The sequence below is a fragment of the Nuphar pumila genome, chromosome 7 (assembly GCF_984573655.1).
Source record: "Nuphar pumila chromosome 7, dmNupPumi1.hap1.1, whole genome shotgun sequence".
Taxonomy (NCBI): domain Eukaryota; kingdom Viridiplantae; phylum Streptophyta; class Magnoliopsida; order Nymphaeales; family Nymphaeaceae; genus Nuphar; species Nuphar pumila.
The window spans coordinates 10521076-10542979 of record NC_143255.1 but is presented as its reverse complement, the minus strand read 5'-3'; the positions used below and the strand labels follow the sequence as shown (position 1 = coordinate 10542979).

At 35.5% G+C, this 21904-nt stretch overlaps 1 protein-coding gene across 3 annotated transcripts in view; it reads right to left on the bottom strand.

Annotated features, from left to right (window-relative positions):
* Window positions 1-1698: 1698 nt before the first annotated feature.
* LOC149831112 (uncharacterized) overlaps window positions 1699-21904 on the bottom strand; it is a 70190-nt gene continuing 49984 nt past the window's right edge. For 2 of the 3 annotated variants that reach the window (XM_090011979.1, XM_090011981.1), the window contains 2 exons: window positions 5930-6125; window positions 1699-2399 (listed from right to left, as the gene is read on the bottom strand). In XM_090011979.1, coding sequence (XP_089868105.1) covers window positions 1897-2399; window positions 5930-6125 — 699 coding nt within the window. In that variant the 3' untranslated portion in view covers window positions 1699-1896. The remainder of the gene's footprint in view (window positions 2400-5929; window positions 6126-21904) is intronic. The other variant, XM_090011980.1, reaches the window with a different exon arrangement.

Below are 21904 nucleotides of genomic sequence, written 5' to 3'. Positions count from 1 at the left end.
TATTGCATAGATCTGACCTGAGTCCGACCCATTTACATCCTTATTTGGGTGGAAAAAATGCAATTCCAAAAAAGATCAAAGGAAGCATTGTACGGCACAACTGCGACATAAATTCTATTGCAAAAACGCCACATTTTTAAGATTTGAAGGAGGCTGTTAAAAATACCATAACGATGAATCAGGTCATTACCCAGTTAGACCCCATCTAAACTGGTCCCAACTAGTAGGGATGTAAATGGGTCGGATTTAGCCATTACCGAATCCGACATAATCGGATTCGGATTCAGAGTCAGATGGGATCAGACAAAACCGAATACAGATCCAACTAGCTTAAAATCTGATATATGTAGTCTGATTAGGACTCAGATGCAAAACTCTATACCAAATCCAGATCTGATTATTAATAGGCTCTGAGTTTTGTTACTGAATCTGACTATTCAAGTTGGATATCAGATTACATCTGACCCATTTGACATCCTTGGTCCAAAATAGACAAGACCCATTTGACCAGGAGCTCTGTTGCCGTTCTTTTGCAAGCCCTACCCCCGGATTAATGAAGGAGCTTAGATCCTGGATTAGGACAATTATGAAACTTGACGGAAAACAAATTTCCTTTATGGAGTCGATACGAAACAATTGCAAGGTTGGAACATAATCACAAATCTATGTTGTCAGAAGAAACATCAACAAGGTATTTTCAAATTTTGGTTTTTCTTGGGAAAATCTTAAAGAACACACACACACACAGGAGTATCTTTGAATAGCATAAATGGTATGCATGTCATGTCTACCACACATTCGCCCTTGAAATTACATATCTCTCTCTCTCTCTCTCTGACCGTACGGATGTGGCCTCCATGATTGAAAACTTATAAACAGACTCGGATTACCTTTCTTTGTGCATAGTCAGGATTGTACAAGGATCAAAGTATCAATGCTTTTGAAATTTCTAAGCTATAAAATTCTACACACAAAACCTTTGTTACAAGAGCGTAGGTTTTCAATAATAAATATCACATCCGTACAGTCAGATTTGCCAATATACATATCTAAATATGATTTTTGAAAGTGAGGGCAGGTGGCAGGACCATTTAGTGCGAGGCCCATCCCCCTTCTCATAATGTAAAATATTTATCCAGTTACCTCCTTCCAAGGAATGGAAATTCTAGAAAAGAGACACAAAACTTAATATGTGCAGACGCCAATGAGGATTTCCGTTTTCAAGTACAAACAAATACACGTTTATTTCACCAAAAAAATGGTGAGAAAATGGCCCGCTTTGGTATGAAGATAGGCATTTTCCCACCATGTTTGAGTGCACCCCATCATTTTGGTAGGAAACAATTTGTTTCCTATCAAAACGGCTACATGCATCCCCGTGGAAAGCAGTTTCCCACCATGTTTGAGTGCACCCCATCATTTTGGTAGGAAACAATTTGTTTCCTATCAAAACGGCTACATGCATCCCCGTGGGAAGCAGTTTACCACAAGTTCATGGGATCCTTCGAAGAGTGCGTTCTTTCTTGCAAGTTGAAAGGCACTTCCCTTCTCAGCCCTTGAAACAAACAGGCTCGAACATAAGCTTGACAGAAGTTAGGAAAGGACGCCATCAGTTGTATATGAGAGAAGCCATTTGTTGGAGGGAAAATGAGGGAAACGTATTGAAAGCCGGCTGAACCTACCATTAGAAACATATCCTTGGAAACAAAGGAAAACAAAATTGATATCTTTAGATTGATCAAGGCAGAAAAAGGAAAACAAAATTGATATACAGACCTAATAAAGGATTCCTTCGCAGATGCTTTAAAATGTTTTCTCAGTATGTAAAATAGGCTAACCTTCATACTTCGAGCAGCTAGGAGATTGAAAAAGTAATCTTCACATTCTTGATGACTGTTAAACATCAAATCCTTTACCATCACCTCTTGCCCTCTTGAGCTTCCTTCCTTCTCTGACTTCAGCAGATTTTCCAAGTGACGAAGTTACTTCAACAACTTTCTCTGTTGCACCTTTAGGACTGCTTGAAGACCCACTAACATTAAAATCTTTGATATCAATACTTGCCTTATTCAGCTTGCTTCCTTTCCTCTGTGAAGCAAATTTTCCAATTGAAACAAAAGCAACTTTTTGTTTTGCATCTGTTTTTGGATCCAAAGAACGACTTGTAGATGAATTTACTGCAGAAACAGTTCCTTTAGAAGCAGACTCATTCCTAACAGGATGTTCACCTATTAACCGCACCTTATCTTCCTCCTTTTCAGTAAAATTATCTGACAAAATAATACCTGATTGAAGATCATATTCAACCTTATTATATAGCTCGTTTCTGATAAGGGAAGGCTGATTGTCTGCATGGTGATCCACTGTCGCATTCTCACAACCAAATCTGTCCTCTGAACCTGGAAATGAAATTGGACCGATCTTCCAAAAATCAAAACTGCATAGCCTTTTTAATTAAAAAATAGACTAAATCCTACTAAATGGAGAACCAACAATATCAGGTTGCACACAAGCTAGCATCACAATGCTAATTGCAACATAAAAAACAATGTTCATTGTGTGATGCACCGCTGCAGGTTGGTTTCAAGGACAGAGAAACGTAGTAGGAAAACTTCGCTATGCCAAAATTTAGGATTAGGATGAAATATATAGAATTTCATTATTCTTATACATTATACATCTATGTAGGGTTGCTGAAACAATACTCATATCTTAAACTTCTTAGCATCTCATAGTCGCTACCAGATTAAATCTTCCAAATATTACTAAATTAAAATCCTTCTTTATCTCCTCCCTAAGTCATATCTTTGGAATATCTTGGTGAATTAGACTCTTTTTCTCTCTTTTGTTCACATCTTTTTCTTTTTTTGAATTAGAAGTGACTCATCATAGAGACCAAATTTGCTTTTATGGATATTTTAGATCTTCTCTATTTTAAGGAAAACAGGAAGACTGATGAAATTGTTCATAACTTCCTTTGGAGACGAAATAAAGCTTTGAAAACAGAAGATAGAAATTTGTAATTTGTAATTCCTATAGTCATGTCCACAGATTTACCCACATACCACAGAGATAGAAATTCATAATTCAAAAGAGAAGAATAAAGCTTTGAAAACAAACGGTGTGGCTTCTTTTCCATGACATGTGGTGGACTCGTTTCTAAAAGCAAAGTACAAACTAGAGTTGTCAGTCGGGGAAACAGGAACGGAAAGTGATTCGGGAAGCAGAAGCGGGAAGCGAGGCACTTCTAAAATTTTAGGAAGCGAGGGACAACTTAGAAGCAAACCAGAAATCATCTCCGAAGCGAGAAGAGAAGCGAACCAAAAGCGACCTAGAAAGCGACTTAGAAAGTGAGGGGGAAGCAAAAAAAGAAAAGAAAAAAACAAGAAAAAAAGAAGGGGAAGCGAGCTTCCCATCAATGGGAAAGTGTGCTTCCCATTTAGGGGAAGTATGTTTCCCCTAAATGGGAAGTGTGCTTCCCAAATTTTTTTGGCGCTTTCCAGCACGTTTCGGAAGCACCACGTTTTGCACTTCCGAAACGCGCTTCCGGTAACCCTGGTACAAACTAATTGGATGGCAATATATGTAAATGGAGAATCATAGGAGGAAAAATAATTCTGGGCTATAGACAAATTGTTCAAATATTTAATCAAATTTAAATAACTGATTCAAGTGCAGACTGACAATTCGGACCTTACCGCATTCTAAGGGCATCATTGTGGACCTACTTAAGGAAAGATTCCCATCATTAATTAGTGTTTTCCAGGTTTAAGGATAATGGCTGAGGATAGCTGGAAGGAGTATACCAGCTGAAAAATTACCTTAAGAATGGATCTTAGTGAATGTCAGTTTAGCAAATGGATTGATGCAATGAAGCTGCTGTAATCTTGTAAACTGAGTATAAGCTGTGACTGGCTTGGTTGAAGAAGTTCCAATTCAGACTTTCAAAACTATCAAGTCATGTTATAGGGCATCATCAGAAACTGGGATTCCAGCCTTTCCAAGGAAGCGACTTGGGAGTCTGGCCCTTCTCCTACACTACAGCAGTTATTTCTCCTGGATGATAATCATTAAATCAATGTCCTACATAAATGAAAAAGAGTGTGGCAGAGGTTTCTCGCTGGGAGCTCCATATATGACTGTGATCAAGAGGTCTATTACTCATTTATTTTGAGCATGTCTTTCTTCAAAGCTACGTCACATAGGTGCGGGTGCAGATATGAGTGCGGATGCGGCACTTTAAAAAAACTTGGGTGCAGGGGTGTGGGGGAGGGTATATATATATATATATATATATATTTTTTTTTAAATTTTAAGTTAACACTAATGAAATAAAAACAATTATCATATCATCAATTCATCATGCCATAAATCAAATTAATAATCTACCATTGCTATTCTTCATCAATAAAAAATAACACCACACAGGTGCGGACGTGTGTGTGTGTGTGTGTGTGTGTGTGTGTGTGTGTTTATATATATACACGTGTATGTGTATGCATTTATGTATTTATGTATTTATATATATACTATAAATAAAATTGGAATTTGTTAGGGCTAACTGAATCTACTTTTGGATAGAAATGGACCTCAGTGTGGTTGACTTCACCTGACACAAAGGACGCCGTGTCCAAGTGTCGCACCCGCATGGGTGCGGGCACGACGCGGGTGTGGTGCGTTGTTAGAAGAGTCCGTGTTACATAGCTTCAAAGTGTATGGTTAAATTAAGACTTACCAAACTCTTGTTCAACCATTGGAAGCCTCATCTGACATTTTGGGTGAAACTTACAAGGAAAAACCAGTTTCTAGTGTAGTGTTGGTGGATGTTTCAGGCTTGACAGCGGTTCTGCTAGAGTATATGGTTTTTGAGGATTGTTCAAGTGTCTTCACTGTATTACACTGGAGGGTTCATGGGCTTGAAATTGTATTTGGCAATCTCAATCAGATCTGTGATGGACCGGATTACATAGAGTGGGTCCTTTTGAGTGCTAAGAGTGCATCATTTTGTTTACTTTTGGAGACATTATTTCTCTTTTATTTCAGGAAAACATAAAGACTGTACTAGTTTTATGTGTTTATTTTTATAGCGAATGCAGTATATCTCTTCATTATAAAAGGACAGGAGAGTGAGCAAAAAAATGTGCTTTTCAAGCTTTGTCAAGGAGAGCAAAATCCCCTAGTACATATTAATTCACATACAGACAAGTTTACCTTGGAAGGTACACTAAATACAAAAACATTCCTCAAAACAGGCATGAATGAAATAGAAAACGGAGCAAATGTTTGAAATATCAAAAGTATAAACAACCTACTAAACAAGGACAGGCCAAAAGGCCCAAAACAGTTGGTAGTTTTTGTGTACCCATTCTTGGATGGTTCACAGCAGCAATAAGCATACTGTACAAGTTGAGATCCCTCATATGACTTTTGAAACAGAAAAATGAAACTCAAACACTTCAAAAATGCAGAATAACTAAACATCTTGGCACAGATTTAAGAAACTGCAATTAACAGGGACACTCATTACATTATGCTCTTCTTTTGAACTTGCAAGTACCATAATATTTCAAATATCACCAAAATTAAAACAAGAATAACTGGTGCTTTTCACAAACATGATCATATACAAGATTTTCATGAACAAGAATATCCATGATCATTGCAATCAAACCAAACCAATGGACCATTAGTACACATTCAAATACAGCATCCACCGCAGTTTTGCAACAAGTTTTGTAAATGAATGAAATTCCACATTCAAATCAACCAAGAAATGATCAATACAGGAAAGGACTCCCATAGAACAGTATAATTGGGACAAATATAACAGAAGACAATTTTTTTTATTATATGAAACAACTGCTAGTAGCAACACTAATAATAAACTATTGACCCAATTTAACCTTATCAAGTGTTACTTGGAGACTACCTTCAACTAACGTGCCCATGGTTTCATAGTGTATGTTGGATGCACCATGAAAATTTTCTCTTCCACTACTAGGTTCCTCGTCAGGGCTTTTCCACATGCTTCTATTGGGTCTCTCAAGCAAGCAGAACTTGTCACCTTCCCAAATACATTGCAGTGTAAGATAATCCTCATTTGCCGAATAGAAGTCTCGGAAGACCTACAAAACATGTAATTAAATGAAGAAAAGAGAAGAATGGCATCTTGAAAATATAATAGACAAATCTAATATATCATAGAAAGCAAAAGCTGAAAAAGTATTCACTGTGAAAAACACCATATTTCCATTGGTACTAGCATATACCAATGAACACACCAAATTCAGTTTGGATGTGGGCATTATCAGCCCTATATATATATATATATATATATATATATAGAGAGAGAGAGAGAGAGAGAGAGAATTAGCTTTTTACTCAACCAGAGTCGGGTGTTGGAAAAGATAGCCTAATGTCCAACTCAACATCCTTTACCACATGGTCAGTAAAGCATATCTCATGGAAAATGCATTTCCATTGAATCCAAAATTGAAGTGTTGCATGCAAATGGATTTATAATGTTAGGTTAGCACTTCATGACATCCTTAGTTCTCCAATTGAACATCCTTTACCACAGTTGGTAAAGAATAACTCGTGGAAAATGCATTTCCATGGAATCCAAATTGAAGTGTTTCATGCAAATGGATTGGTAACAACAGGTTAGCACTTCATGAAATCCTTAGCAATTAGGCTATCTAATCTAGAGTAGTTCCATTCATGTTTTTTCTGTTACACATAAAGGTGGCGGAATGGTAATTTGACAGTGGCGAGAGTGGAGAAGTGGAGAGTTTAGGGTGGCGATAGTGGTGGCATTTGAAGGTATAGCAGGTAATGATGATGGTGACATTGGTAATGGTGAACACATTGATCTCATGTTCTCAAATGTAGGGTAAAAGAAGTGTATTATGAAAAGGAATGGAGAAAATTTCACCCAAGATGAAGATTGTGCTGATAATCTATTCCTGTAAAAGTCACAAGAATAGAATTTGTTCCACAAAGGGCAAAGTGTGGGCAAATGTAAGGCACATTCAAATAGGGGATAGTCAAACAATCAAACAACGGAAGAGTGCAGAATTGAGTTACAGTTGACTTCTAAGAGAACTTTTAATAAGCATGTAAAAAGGTAGGAACTGTTGAGGATTCTTTTTTATAAGAATTCACTGAAAAATTCTCAAAGTTCTAAATAAGGGGGATGGTCAAACAATGGAAAAGTGCAGAATGAGTTACATTTGACTATACGAGAAACATTGCATAAGCATGTAAAAAGGTAGAACCTGTTGAAATTTCGCTTTTACTATAACTTTTGAAATTTTCTCACAGTAAAAAAAATACATTTTAAAAGAACTTAAGTTTCAGAAACCATCCAAATACAGTTCATGTAGAAAATCAGTTTGAGGCATATGACATCACCAAAAAAAGGAAAGTTTACTTCTTTTCAATTTGAATATATTGTAAATATCCTGTCATCATTTCAAGTTATCAAGCATGCTAAGTTGCTAACATGCAAGATTTTGCAAAAGGTCATGACCACCATATTATTGACCTAATTACAAAATAACAATAATAAAGCTTTTCTTAAAGCTCATCATAGAAGCATCTTTGTGGAGTCAGCTTTTTAAGTTCCAGGGTAAAGAGTCCTCGTCTAGCCTTGTGAAACTCTAACTTTCCAGCCAACTTAACACTAAGATATATAAAAGATTCCTGGTGCTATTTCACAAATTAGCCTAGAATTTAGGAAATCAAACTTTAGAATCAATCTAAAACTTGAAAAATTATAAAAGCTTACTATTTCACCTGGTGGTCAAATGAAGACTACGAGTACACAACAGGACTTGGTTGAACCTACTTTAACCCTTGTATTTGGTTTAAGTTTTGTTAGGACTCAGGGTGGGCTTGTTAAATTGTATAGGTATATACGCATGTATATACATATATACTTATTTTTTAACTGATTTGTATATCTAATAGGTTATGCCCAATAGGGGCATTTTGGTCTTTTTATTATTATGTAATAGGTAGTGCCTATTAGGTGCATTTTTGTACATTTATTTTTTTCTTTTTATTTTTGTATTTTACTCTTTTGTTCTAGCCATTGGGACTAGCCCAACAGCTAGTTGGCTAGCCCCTCTTGTGTTTTGTATTGCCTCTATAAATATGGGATCTCTCCCATATTATTGTTATGCTTTTCTTAAGCATTATTTATGAATAAATCCATATTTTTTATGTTGTTTTGGTCTCTTGTGTTGGGAGTGTATTTGGAACTGTTGTATTTGCCCTTAAGTGGCTTGTGTATTGTCCCTTGGTGGACTAGTGCTTCCACACATTATTGTGTTTCTTGATTGCCCTTAGTGACCTTAACATTGTACTCTCTCTTGTTTCATTACATGGTATCAGAGCCATAGGCTCTTGAGATCCTATTGTACTTTAACGAAGCGCGTGGTTGCGGTAAAGAAGAGGTCTCCTTCAAATATTAGCTCTTTCCTCTAAAAAATGGCCGAGAAGGAACCCATGATGATGATCACCTTTAAACTCAATGACACAAACTACCTTATGTGGGCTGCAGCCATAGAGAATCACCTCAAAGGAAATAAGCTTTGGGGGTATGTGAGTGGCACTTCTTGTGAGCCACAACTCATACTTACTAAGAAAGAAGAAGATCTTAAGGATACCATTAACTAACTTATGGAGACTCTTCAACAATTCCTTAAATCATCTTCAACTCAATGTCCACATCTTCTCCTCCCGGTACGTGTTTATTGGATACTTGATTTTGGTGCCTCCTTTAGCATGACACCCTTGGATTCCCTTCTACCTGAATGCACTAAACCTTTTTATCTCTCTTGTGTTTCTACCACGGATGGAATCAATTTAGAAATTAAGGCCCTGTTTGGAATCTCGACGTCCATGGTAGCTGGGGAAGGAGGTACGGAATCCACAAATCTAGTGGATTTGATATTTCTCACCTGCTTGTTTGGGAGCACCATCAAAATTCAGGCAAGCACTTACCCAAATCCATTTTGAAGTTGTTTGGGAGGACGTGTGAAATTCATAGTTGCCTTTTCAAATATCAGTTTCCAAACATATATGAGAATATAATATTTTTCTTTTTTGAGAGGTTAAAGGAACGGACCATAAAAAAAATATGGAATATCAAAAAAATAGAAAATAGGAAAACAACAAAAAATATAAAACAGAAAAAAGAAAACAAAATAAATAGATTTAAAAAAAAACATAAAAACAACAAGAAATATAAATCAGAAAAAAAGAAATTAAATTTTCAGAAATAGAATATCAAGAAAATAAAAAACAAAAAAACAGATTTTAAAAATGGAATCTCAAAAAAATATAAAACAGAAAAACAATAAAAAATATAAAACTGAAAAAATTAGATTTTCAGAAATAGAATCTCAAAAAATATAAAACAGAAAATAAAAATACATGTTTTTTTATGATAAACAACCGATAAAAACATAAATATCGCGTCCAAAACATGATGTTTATGTTTCTAATGAAAAAATAATAAAAAATTGAAAATATGCTAGAAAATACCATTTTTAACTTTTAAGTAATTTCTTGTGATAGGGTTTTCATAGCAATTACACTGTGATTTCTTGCATAATTTTGAAATTTAATAATATATTTGAAATGACTAGAAAAACTATAATGTTCTTGAGAAAATAAATATTTTGAAAATTATGATTTTAACCTTAAGTAAATGTTTTTATTATACCATTTTATCTATTGGCATTATAATATTTGGTAGGGCCATTGTGTAATTGCAGTTTTTTTTTACGTTGGCTTTACTCCAAAATGTAATCATGGCAGTCAGTCTTATCATCTCTTCATAATTACAGTTTTAACATTAAAAATAATTTTAATAAGCTCATTTTAATCCACTTGCATTAGATTGTTGGCTGGGCAAATATGTAATTGCAACTTTTTATATTGCCATTCAACGGAGAGATTATGATGACAAATTATTCATTTGATTTTTTTTTTATTTTCTCAAAAAAAGAACAAATAACTCTTGCTTGGTTGCTCTCATTCACTATTCACCTTCTCTGAGCAAGGTGGGAGTCCCCATCGTGGTCTTTATCTTCACTTTGATCTTTACACTCTCTTTTCCTATTCTCCATCAACTTCTTACCACTCTTCTTCTCATTCTTTTCTTTTTTTTCATTTTTACTTTTGCAGACTCATAGGAGGCCCCTTATAGTCAGATCTTGACCACTAGTGGTGGCTTGGTGGGTGATGATTAACGAGCACAGCCTTGGCTGCATAGGCCAAGGTCTCTCTCTCTCTCTCTCTCTCTCTCTCTCTCTCTCTCTCTCTCTCTCTCTCTTCTTTTTTTTCTTCCTCTTTTTTCGTCGCCCTTTGACCAGCAAAATGGGTTGAGAACAAGAGAGGAAAGAGAGAGGCTGGCATGGATAGAGAAGTTTAAACTCCAAGGAATTAAGAAGTCATATAGCACTTTCTCTCTATAGCAATTGAGGGAGGTCTTCATTGTTCTTCATTTTCACAAGTTGGGGTTTTATCATCAAGGGTTTAGACGGTGAGGAGATTGGTAGGTGGAGATTTGAGACATGGTGAGTATTTATCTTGGTGGTTCTGCTCTTGAGCTATAGTGGCTCTATTATGTGCTTAAATGAAGAAGGGTTGGCCCTTTAGGCATTAAAAAACTCCATTAATGATGACCCACATAACGCTACCAGCAATTGGGATTCATCCCACGAGACTCCATGCTCATGGAATGGTGTGACATGCAGAGAAGACAAAGTGGTCTCTCTCAGCATACTAAAGAAGAAGCTCATGGGTTCTTTGCCATCCACTCTGGGCTCTCTAGGCTTCCTTAGGCTGAGTCTTTAGTGTGGTAGATGGGGAGGGTGTCGGAGGCAGCCGAGCCCACTGTAGGGAGTGGAATCGGCATAGGAGTTGTCGACTACCACCTCCCGATGGTGGTAGCCAAAGCGTGGAACTGGTGTCGGCAAATGCCACGCCAATTCCACGATTTACATTTTTTTGCCTCCGTCCTAAACGGAGGAAAACATGTGGATTGCACGAATTCACTCTGGCGCACATGAATCCACTCTGACACCGAGATTCCAAACAGGGCCTAAAAGCATTGAAACTTTTAAAAATATTTCAAAAGATTTTCAATTTCCTAAAGTTAGAGTTGTTCTCAAACTTAATTTAAACTTATTTTTCGTTTCTCAAATTTCAGATTATGGGTATAAGGTCTCCTTATCATCTAAAAAGTGTTGGGTGCAGTATCGTCAATTAGGGAAGCCAATTGGGGAAAGCCATAGGATGGGAGATCACTACTACCTAGATTTTCTTCATATCCCTAAAGAATTTTTTTATAATTTTATAAAAGAAAAATATATTGATTTATTGCACAAAAGATTGGGTCATCCAAATGTATCTAAATTCTCTCTTTTTCCTTTTTTGAAGGATTCTTGTATTAAAAAAGAATTCATATGTAATGATTGTATTCTTGAAAAAATGAAATTTATTCTGTTTGGTTCTAAAACCTGTTTCCCAAAAACCTTTTGAACTTGTGCATTCAAATGTATGGGCACCGGCTCCCGTCATATCAAAAGGAGGTTTCTCTTATTATGTTGTGATTATTGATGACTACACTAGATATATTTGGATTTATTTTCTTAGGCTAAAATATGAAGTATTTTCATCTTTTAAAGAATTTCATAAGCTTGTGAAAAATCAATTTCAAACAAATATTGTCATTTTTCGATCAAACTCAGAAAGAGAGCACTTACCCAATGATTTCAAAAATTATTTGAAAGAAAATTAAATTACCCATCAAAGATCTTTTCCAAACACTCCACAACAAAATGGTTTGCCCAAGAGAAAACATCATCATATCATTAAAACCACGAGAACTTAGATTATTTCAAAAAACTTTTGGGCCGGAGGTACACTAACGGTAGTGTATCTTATAAATTGTATGCCTTCATCTTCTTTACAAAACATCATCACAATTGAAAAACCCTACCAAACCACTCCCGAATTAAGCAAATTAAGAGTTATTTTATGTAAAGGTTTTATACTTATTGAAAGAAAGGATAAGCTCCGCCCTAAAGCCATTGAAAGTGTGTTTCTTGGTTACGCAGAAAACGAAAAAAGGATATTGTTGTTACGATTTGAAAATTGACATTATATGTTTTAAGAAATATAAATTTTCTTGAAAAGAAAAATGGTTTTCGTATAGAAAAGCCTAAGGATGACACCGAGTATTCTTTGTTATTTGATTTGTTACCAAAGAATGATGAAATTATGCATATTGGTGATTCTAGTGATTTGTTAAATGGTGAAATATCGGTTCATGATATTCAAACCTATTCTAGAAGAACGTATGAGAATTCTTCATGTGCACTTGATAGATATACTCAAAACCAATCATGTGAAGAACCTATTATTAAAAAATCCAATCGGCCTTCTAGGCCTCCTGATAGATTTGTATCCTATGAGTCTTTTTCACCTACGTATAGAGTTTGTCTTATGTCTATTCAGTCATTTCATGAGCATTCCTCCTACAATGAGGTCAAAGTTATTTTTGAATGGGTAGATGTCATGAACATAGAATTAGGAGCCCTAGAAAAAGCAAAAACTTGAAAAATACAATCTCTACCCATAGAAAAAAAAACTATAGAATGTAGATGGGTTTATAAGATTAAGACAAAAGGGGACGGGTCCTTAGAAAGATATAAGGCCAGGTTAGTGGCCAAAGATTACTCTAAAAAATATGGTATTGATTACGAGGAAACATTCGCACCCGTAGCACCTATGACTAATGTAATGACTCTTATTGCCTTAGCATTTATTATGAAATGGTATGTCTATCAACTAGATGTTAAGAATGTTTTCTTGAATGGTGACCTAAATGAGGAAGTGTATATATAAAATTGTATATATATATACTTTTTTTTATTTGGTTTGACTTAGTCAACCTAAGTTGACTCAGCCTCCAATGGTTAGATTTCTAGCCATTGGATGGCTAGAAATCTAGTTGTTGGAGAGGTCTCTCTCCTTCTTTCTTTTGTCCCTCTCTCTTTCTTTTTGTTTTCTTTTCTCTCCCTCTTGTGTATATAAATAGGGGTTCTCCCCTCTTTGTAATGTATGCATTTTGCATACTTACGTGATTCAATAAAATACTAATTTTTATATTGTAAGCCTTCTTGTGTGTACCCTTTTGTGGGTATTGTGAGTGTGTTCCTTAGAGAACACTTTTGTATTTGTTCACTCGTTATTAGTGAACACTTTGGTTTGTGATTGAAGGTTTCTTGCATCTTTACATGGTATCAGAGCTTGGTGTGGTGCGTGCTATTTGGTGATCCACTTCAAGAGTTCATATGATTGTGTCACTCTTTTGAATATTGGCTTGGTTCATTTTTCAAGTGCTCGTTGAGATCATTGGATTGTGTGCTTATTCTCTTCTATATCTCTTTCTCTTTCTCTACCATCTTTTTCTATTTTAAAAATGGATGACAAAGAAAGTATCATCATCATGACCTTTAAACTTAGTTATACCAAATATGTAACATGGTCTTCTATTATGAAGCACCACATTTGGGAGAAATACCAAGGTAGAAAACGAAAAGGAAGTTCCTCTTTCAAATGAAGAAAAGACAAAAGCTATAACTAGTGTAAATAATGAAGAATGGGACATGTCTTGACTCATTAATAGTGTGGATATCAAGAAATGCTCAAGTCTTGCAAAGTTTGAGCATGCTAACAAAGCATGAGAATACCTTAAAAATATGTATTCCCTTAAAAATGTTGCACATGTGTGCAATTTATTAGATAAATTTTGGATTATGACCCAAGGAGAGAAAAGTATTAGAAAATACTACAATAAGTTATCCAAGCTTTGGGAAAAGTTGACTCTTCTTGAGCCAAAATAAGATTCTCCCGAGGATATTGAACTTTGTCAAAACAAATTGATGCAGAGCACCATTTATAAATGGTTTGAGAACCGAAATTGAGTCTACCAAATCGGCTCCCCTTCATAGAGGAAATTTTTTCTCTATAATAGATACCATTAAGGAGTTGAGTGTGGAAGAAAATCGTCTAAAGAGACGTATTACCAAGAATTAAGATGATTTTGTTTTGGCCGTTTATAGGCCGGGATCTTACACGAGTGCGTATAAACCACCACACTTTGGGAGACAATTTGTCATTAGTATCATGAACCGGGGCATATTAAACCTGTGCCCTAAGCTAATAAGAAGGGAGGACAAGAGCTACAAGAAAAAGAAGGCTACAGTTGAAACCCCCCAAGAGACTAAGGAGACGGCTACGATTGACAACTCTCAAGACACATCCATTGAAATAGCCAAATCCCTATCTCAATTAGTTGAAGTTCTTCAACCTCTTCTTAGAGCTACAAGAAAAAGAATGTGACAAGTTAAAAAAACCAAAGAGACTAAGGAGACGGCTATGATTGACAACTCTCAAGACACATCCATTGGAATAGCCAAATCCCTATCTCAATTAGTTAAAGCTCTTCAACCTCTTCTTAGAAGATTGTCCTCTTCAATCGGAATCACAATCTCATCCTACTCTAACCCCGATAAATTTCCTTGACTTCATTATTCTGGTACATCTTTTCACATGACCCCAAGTCATGATATTTTATTCAAATGTCATAACAACTCAAGTGTATCAAAAGTTTTTATGGCCGATGGTACATCTCTTGAAATCGAAAGAATAGGAAATTTTGAAAAAGATCTTTCAAACTCAAAAAGGTTCTTTATCCCAAAAAATAGATACATTCCTAAGTTAAATTTAAATCTTTTATCTATCTCTCAAATATCCGATTATGGTTAAATGAATGTTTGATTCAGAATCGTCAGTCAGGGAAGCTGATTGGGCAAGGCCATAGATAAAGATGTCTCTATTGTATGGATGTTTTAGAGATACCCAAACACTTCTTATTGTAATGTCCAAAATTTCGATTTAAATTTATGGCATAGAGGATTAGGACATCCAAATGTATCTAAAACCCAATATTTTTTAAATTTAGAAAAAAATTGCAATATTAATGATTTCACATGTGAAGAAGACTTTGTTCTTGGAAAAATAAAGAGAATACCATTCAATGATAAAATATTTATTTCTACTTGACCTCTTGAGTTGGTTTATTTGGATGTTTGGGGTCCTACGCCAATTTTGTCTAAAGGTGGATATGCATATTATATTATATTTGTGGATGACTTTACTGTAATGAAAAGAGGCGGAAGCACCAATAGGGCAAAAGTCACTCTTTAAGAGTGACTACAAGAGCCAAGAACACAAATACCAAATGTGCACACACAAAAACTTCAAGAATATAGAAAATGACTTAAAGTCATAAGTTGGATTTATTGAAGAAAGGAAGAGAGGGGTGTAAAAACCCATACCATTACAAGGGGGAACCTCCTCCTTTTATAAAGGAGGAGAGCACTTTAGAGGGACCATAAAGGGGGCTCCCTTCTAGTCATTGGGAGCCCCAACGGTCATAAATATGATTGTTGGGGTCCCAACGACTAGATGGGTGGGGCCCCTTTATGGTTCCAAAAAGCAAAAAACAGAAATAAAAAAGGAAAAAGAAAAAGGGGAAAAAAGAAAGAAAAGTAAAAAACAAAAATTACATATGGAATTACCAAAACACCCCTATCGGGTTTTTGGTTTATACAAAACAGGAAAAAGCTATATAATTATGTATATATACATATATATACGTATATATACTTATATATATATACTAATGTATATATATATAAGTATATGTATATATATATATTTATATATACATAATTTAACATGCCCCCTCAAACTTTACGGGGAAAAGACCGAAAGTTTGCCAAGAAGAAACATGAATCGTGGAGTTGGGAGCGCCTTGGTGAAGAAGTCAGCTAGTTGATACTCTGAAGTGACATATGGCAATGTGATGGTCCCTTTGAGATATTCGTCTCGAACATAATGACAATCCATTTCGATATGCTTGGTCCGCTCATGAAAGGTGTGATTGCTGGCAATGTATATCGCACTCGTGTTATCACAACAGAGCTTGGTGGGAGTGGAAATGAGAACGCCCATATCACCAAGAAGACTTTTGAGCCACACAATCTCCATAGTTGTCATTGCCATAGCCCGATATTCAGCTTCAGTAGATGATAAGGAGACCTTCTGCTGCTTCTTGCATCTCCACGAGATAAGAGATTCACCTAAAAAAATGCAAAGACCCGTAATTGAGATCCGATCATTGGGATTTCCTCCCCATTCAGCATCAGTAAAAGCAGTCAATTAAAGAGATGAGGAAGAGGATAAGAAGAGTCCCTTGGATATGGTATTTTTGATATATCGCACAATTCTCATTACGGCCGCCATATGAACTGTAGTAGGAGCGTGCTGAAATTGGCTCGCTGCATGAACCGCATGAGCTATGTCTGGACGTGTGATGGATAGATAGATGAGAGATCCAATTAATTGACGGTAGGGGGTTGGATCTTCAAGAAGAACACCATCTTCAAGTCTTAGTTTCGCATTGATAACTTCAGGAGTCTCCACTTTCTTTTCATCAGATATTCCTGATTTGGTACAAATTTCTGCAGCTAACTTCATTTGAGATAAGATGTACCCACGCGCTGAACAATCCACTTCAATTCCTAAAAAATATCTCAAATAACCAAGGTCAGACATATCAAAAGTATCTTTTAACATAGACTTAACATCATTTACTCCCTTTTTGTCATTCCCAGTGATGATCATATCATCAACATACAGCAGAAGCATAATAATGGAGTCACCTGTCCTTTTGACAAAAAGAGCAGTGTCAGTATAACAAGAAGAAAAACCTAAATTGATTAATACATTACTAAACCTGTCATACCAAGCTTTAGGAGCTTGCTTAAGTCCATATAAAGCCTTTTTTAATTTTAAAACTTTTCCATTTAAATTCATACCTAGAGGTGGTTCCATATAAACTTCTTCATTTAAATTACCATTCAAGAAGGTATTTTTAACATCAAGTTGAAAAATGGGTCATTTTTTAACAGAAGCTATAGCAATAAGGGCTCGAACACTAGTCATTCGAGCAACTGGGGCAAAAGTTTCATCATAGTCTACCCCATACTCTTGGGCATAACCTTTGGCTACCAACCTAGCCTTATATCTTTCTAATAAACCATCACTCTTAGTTTTACTTTAAACACTCATCTACATCCAATGGGTTTCTTGCCATTGGGAGGATCAATGATTTCACAAGTTTGTGCATTTTTAAGGGCATTAAGTTCAAGCTCCATAGCTTCATTCCAATGAGCATATTGTTTAGCATCATTGTAATGAGATGGTTCATGAAAGGAGTGAAGAGCAAGAAGACATGCTCGATAATTGGGGGAAAAAGAGTCATAAGAAACAAATCTATTTGGAATCTTAGGAATGCGATTTGATCTTCTTTGAAAGGTTCTTCTATCGACTCACTTTGAGAAAATCTTTCAAGGGCACAAGGAGGATTTCTTTCATTCCTTCTAGAGTAGACTTGTATTTGTCTTGAAGCATTTTCTTCTAAGTTTTGGTCATTATTTGGATGTTCAATAAGATCTTCATTAAGAGGTTCATTAGGATCAATATGATCATCTATGATGTTTTCTTGAGGTAACAAGTCAAATAAAAAGGAATAGTCAATATTTTCATTTGGTTGATGCGAAAAACCATTTTCTTCTTCGAGGAATGTGACATCTTTTGAGATGTAAAGTTTATTCTTAATTATGTCAAAACATCGATATCCTTTTTGTTTTTCGCCATATCCCAAAAAAAAGCATTCAATAGCCCTAGGAGAAAGTTTATCATTTTTGTGAGTTAAAACAAAACATTTACATCCAAAAATTCTTAATCTTTTATAATCGGGAGACATATTGTAAAGTTTTTCAAATGGAGAAAGATTTTTCAAAGAGGATGAAGGGATTCTATTGATGAGATATGTTGAAGTTAGAACCGCTTCGGCCCAAAAGGATTTTGGGATATTTTTTGAAATCAATAATGTTCTTGTAGTTTCTATTATGTGCCTATGCTTTCTTTCCGCAAGACCATTTTGTTGCGGAGTGTTGGGACAAGAACGTTGATGACAAATTCCATTTTCTTTTAAATAATTTTGAAAATCATTACACATATATTCACCTCCCGAATCGGACCTAAGAATAGATAGATTTCCCAAAAATTGATTTTTAACCATTGCATGAAATTCTTTAAAGAAAGAGAAAACTTCAGATTTGCGAGGAAGTATATCCACGTAAATCTAGTGAAGTCATCAATAAAGACCACATAATACGAAAAACCTCCTTTAGATAAAATTGGGGAAGGTCCCCATACATCGGAATGAACAAGCTCAAATGGCCGAGTGGTAAAATAACTTCTTTGAGGAAACGGAGTAGCTTTAGATTTCCCAAAAATGTAATCTTTACAAGTCATGCGATTGTCTTTACAAGTATTGTTCAAAAAAAGAAAGAGAGACATTTTTACAAAATTTGGATGACCAAGTCTCTCATGCCAAATTCCAATACTTTTGTCTTTAACAAGATTGCAAGATGACTTAGATGGAAGCGTCAAAAAGTCCATAAAATAGAGATCACCCCTTCTATGGCCTTGCCCAATCAGCTTCCCTGACTGGAGATCCTGCACGATGCAATCTTTAGGTGAAAAAGAGACTTGGCATCCATGGTCGGTGATTTGGGAAACGGAAAAGAGATTTAAATTAATTTTTGGAACAACTCTTACTTTAGGAACAAAAAAGTTTTGAGAATTTTTGAAGTCAAGTGTTCCAATACTTTCAATTTTTAATGACGTTCCATCGGCCGTTGAAACATAGGAGGACATGGGTTCGGAAAAAACATTTGAAAGAGAGTTTTTATGAGATGTCATATGAAAAGAAGCACCAAAATCTAGTATCCACATACCTGGAGGTGATGAAGAGTAGGCGATGGCGGCTCCGGATGTTGAAGGAGAAAACTTGAGAAGGTGTTGGAGAACTTCGGAGATATGATTAAGAGTTTCTTTGATATCTCCTTCTTTGGTACTTTCTTCCTTCTTTGGAGAATTTTCTCCAACCGCGGCAACCTTTCCTTTAAGCTTTGGACAAACCGGTCTAATGTGCCCTGGTTCATTACAATAGTGGCATATGATTCCCTTTCTAGGCCCATTGATATTTTTGTTAAAGTGGGGAGGTTTATATGCTTTAACATTTGATTCGGGCCTATTAACGGCCAAAACCTCATCATTCCTAATGCTTAAGCCAAGTCGAGTTTCTTCTTGACATACCTCGGCAAGAGCATCTTCAATAGGTAGGGCTTTGCTTCTATGGAGAAGAGATGCCCTCACTTGTTCAAATTCCGGGCGAAGTCCATGAAGGAATTGAAAAAAGTGCTCCTTTTCAATTTGTTCCCTTCTAAGTTCAATATCTTGTGGAGCAACCCATTTGGGCTCAAGAAGGGCAAGCTCATCCCAAAGAGGGGTTAGAGAGCTAAAATAGTCCCGGACACTCATATCCATTTGTTTGGTGGAACGAATTTTTTCTTGACAAAAGAATTGCAGAGCAAGATCCTTTTGGGTATACATACCCTTAAGGAAAAACCAAGCCTCATTGCCCCTTCTAAACTTGGCAATATTAGCACAATTTTTAAGATCTACATTGTTCATAAACCATGCCAAAATTTTGGCATGGTTACTTTTCCAATCCTCGATTTTGGATTGATGTTCATTAATGGCTTTGATGCACTCATCGCTATCTAAAGCCTTTTCAACTTCATTTTCAATTTTGGTAAGAACAAGAGAGGGTTCGGGAGTAGTTCCCATAACAAAGCCCCAAAGTTTCTTACCTCTTAGATGATTTTTCATAGCGGAGGCCCACATGAGATAGTTGGACCCATTTAGCTTGAAAGAGAGCTCCACTTTAGAGTCACGTTCCATCGGCACCAAATTTACTTTCTTTCTTCAAAACTTTGAAAGGCACGCTTTCCAAGATGACAAAAGAGAAGCCCAATCACCAACCAAGCTCTGATACCATGTAATGAAAAGAGGCGGAAGCACCAATAGGGCAAAAGTCACTCTTTAAGAGTGACTACAAGAGCCAAGAACACAAATACCAAATGTGCACACACAAAAACTTCAAGAATATAGAAAATGACTTAAAGTCATAAGTTGGATTTATTGAAGAAAGGAAGAGAGGGGTGTAAAAACCCATACCATTACAAGGGGGAACCTCCTCCTTTTATAGAGGAGGAGAGCACTTTAGAGGGACCATAAAGGGGGCTCCCTTCTAGTCGTTGGGAGCCCCAACGGTCATAAATATGACTGTTGGGGCCCCAACGACTAGATGGGTGGGGCCCCTTTATGGTTCCAAAAAGCAAAAAACAGAAATAAAAAAAGAAAAAGAAAAAGGGGAAAAAAGAAAGAAAAGTAAAAAACAAAAATTACATATGGAATTACCAAAACACCCCTATCGGGTTTTTGGTTTATACAAAACAGGAAAAAGCTATATAATTATGTATATATACATATATACGTATATATACTTATATATATATATATATATACTAATGTATATATATATAAGTATATGTATATATATATTTATATATACATAATTTAACATTTACTAGATATACTTGGATTTACTTCCTTAAGCATAAATATGAAGTTTTTTCTCACTTTCAAAACTTTCATAAATTGGTTAAAAATATGTTTGAAAATAAAACTTCTATATTTTGTACTGATTCAAGGGAAATAAATTTATCAAAGGAATTTAAAAATTATTTTAACTTAAATGGCATCACACACCAAAGATCTTGTCCACACACACCACAACAAAAAGGCCTACCTGAAAGAAAACATAGGCACAACATTGAAACTTCAAGAACTTTGCTTATTGCTAGTCATGTGCCTAAAGTTTTCTAGGCAGAAGTCGTCTTGACTATTGTTTATCTTCTAAAAAGAATGTCATCCTCTTCTTTACAAAATATTTCACCTGTTGAAAAACTTTTTAGACTTACTCCTGATTATTCAAGATAATGAGTATTTGGTTGCAAATGTTTTATCTTAACCAATATGAATGATAAATTTTCTCCTAGGGCTATCCCTTGTGCCTTTTTTGGCTATGTCGATAATCAAAAGGGATACAGGTGTTATGATTCTAAAAATAAAAAATATAACCTTTTTGGAATAGAATTTTTCTTTTGATAAAGATCAACCTAAGTAACTGAATATTCTTTTTTGTTTGATCCTGTTTCAAAACAAGATGATGATTGTGACTCAGATTGTATGATTTTGAGTATGTTATTGAATCAAGAGATATTAAATCTCTTGATGAATTGTCTCATGATGATCAAACCTGCATTCAATATTCTAGACGAGGAAACCAACATCATTCATGTGCACTTGAAATGTTTTCTAATTTTATTGAAGATGCACTGCAAACTGGGAAATCATCTAGAGTATTAAAACACCCATCAAAATTTGTATTCTATGACTCTTTTTCCTCTAAATACTAAGCATGCATAGCCGTAATTCATTCATATGTTGAACCCTCCTCTTATGCTCAGGCCAAAAAACACTTTGAATGGGTTAAAGCTATAAGGGTTAGAAGCGTTGGAAAAGGCTCAAACTTGGTCTATTCAAAATCTTTTACATGGAAAGAAACTCATAGGTTATAGGTGGGTATATAAGATTAAAACTAAGAGTGATGGGACCCTTGAAGGATATAAAGTTAAGCTACTTGTCAAAGGATATTCGCAAGAATATGCCATAGATTATGAAGAAACTTTTGCACCTGTTGCCCGCATGACCACAGTTAGAACCCTTAATGAGTTGCTTCAATTAAAAAATGGTTCATATATCAAATGGATGTTAA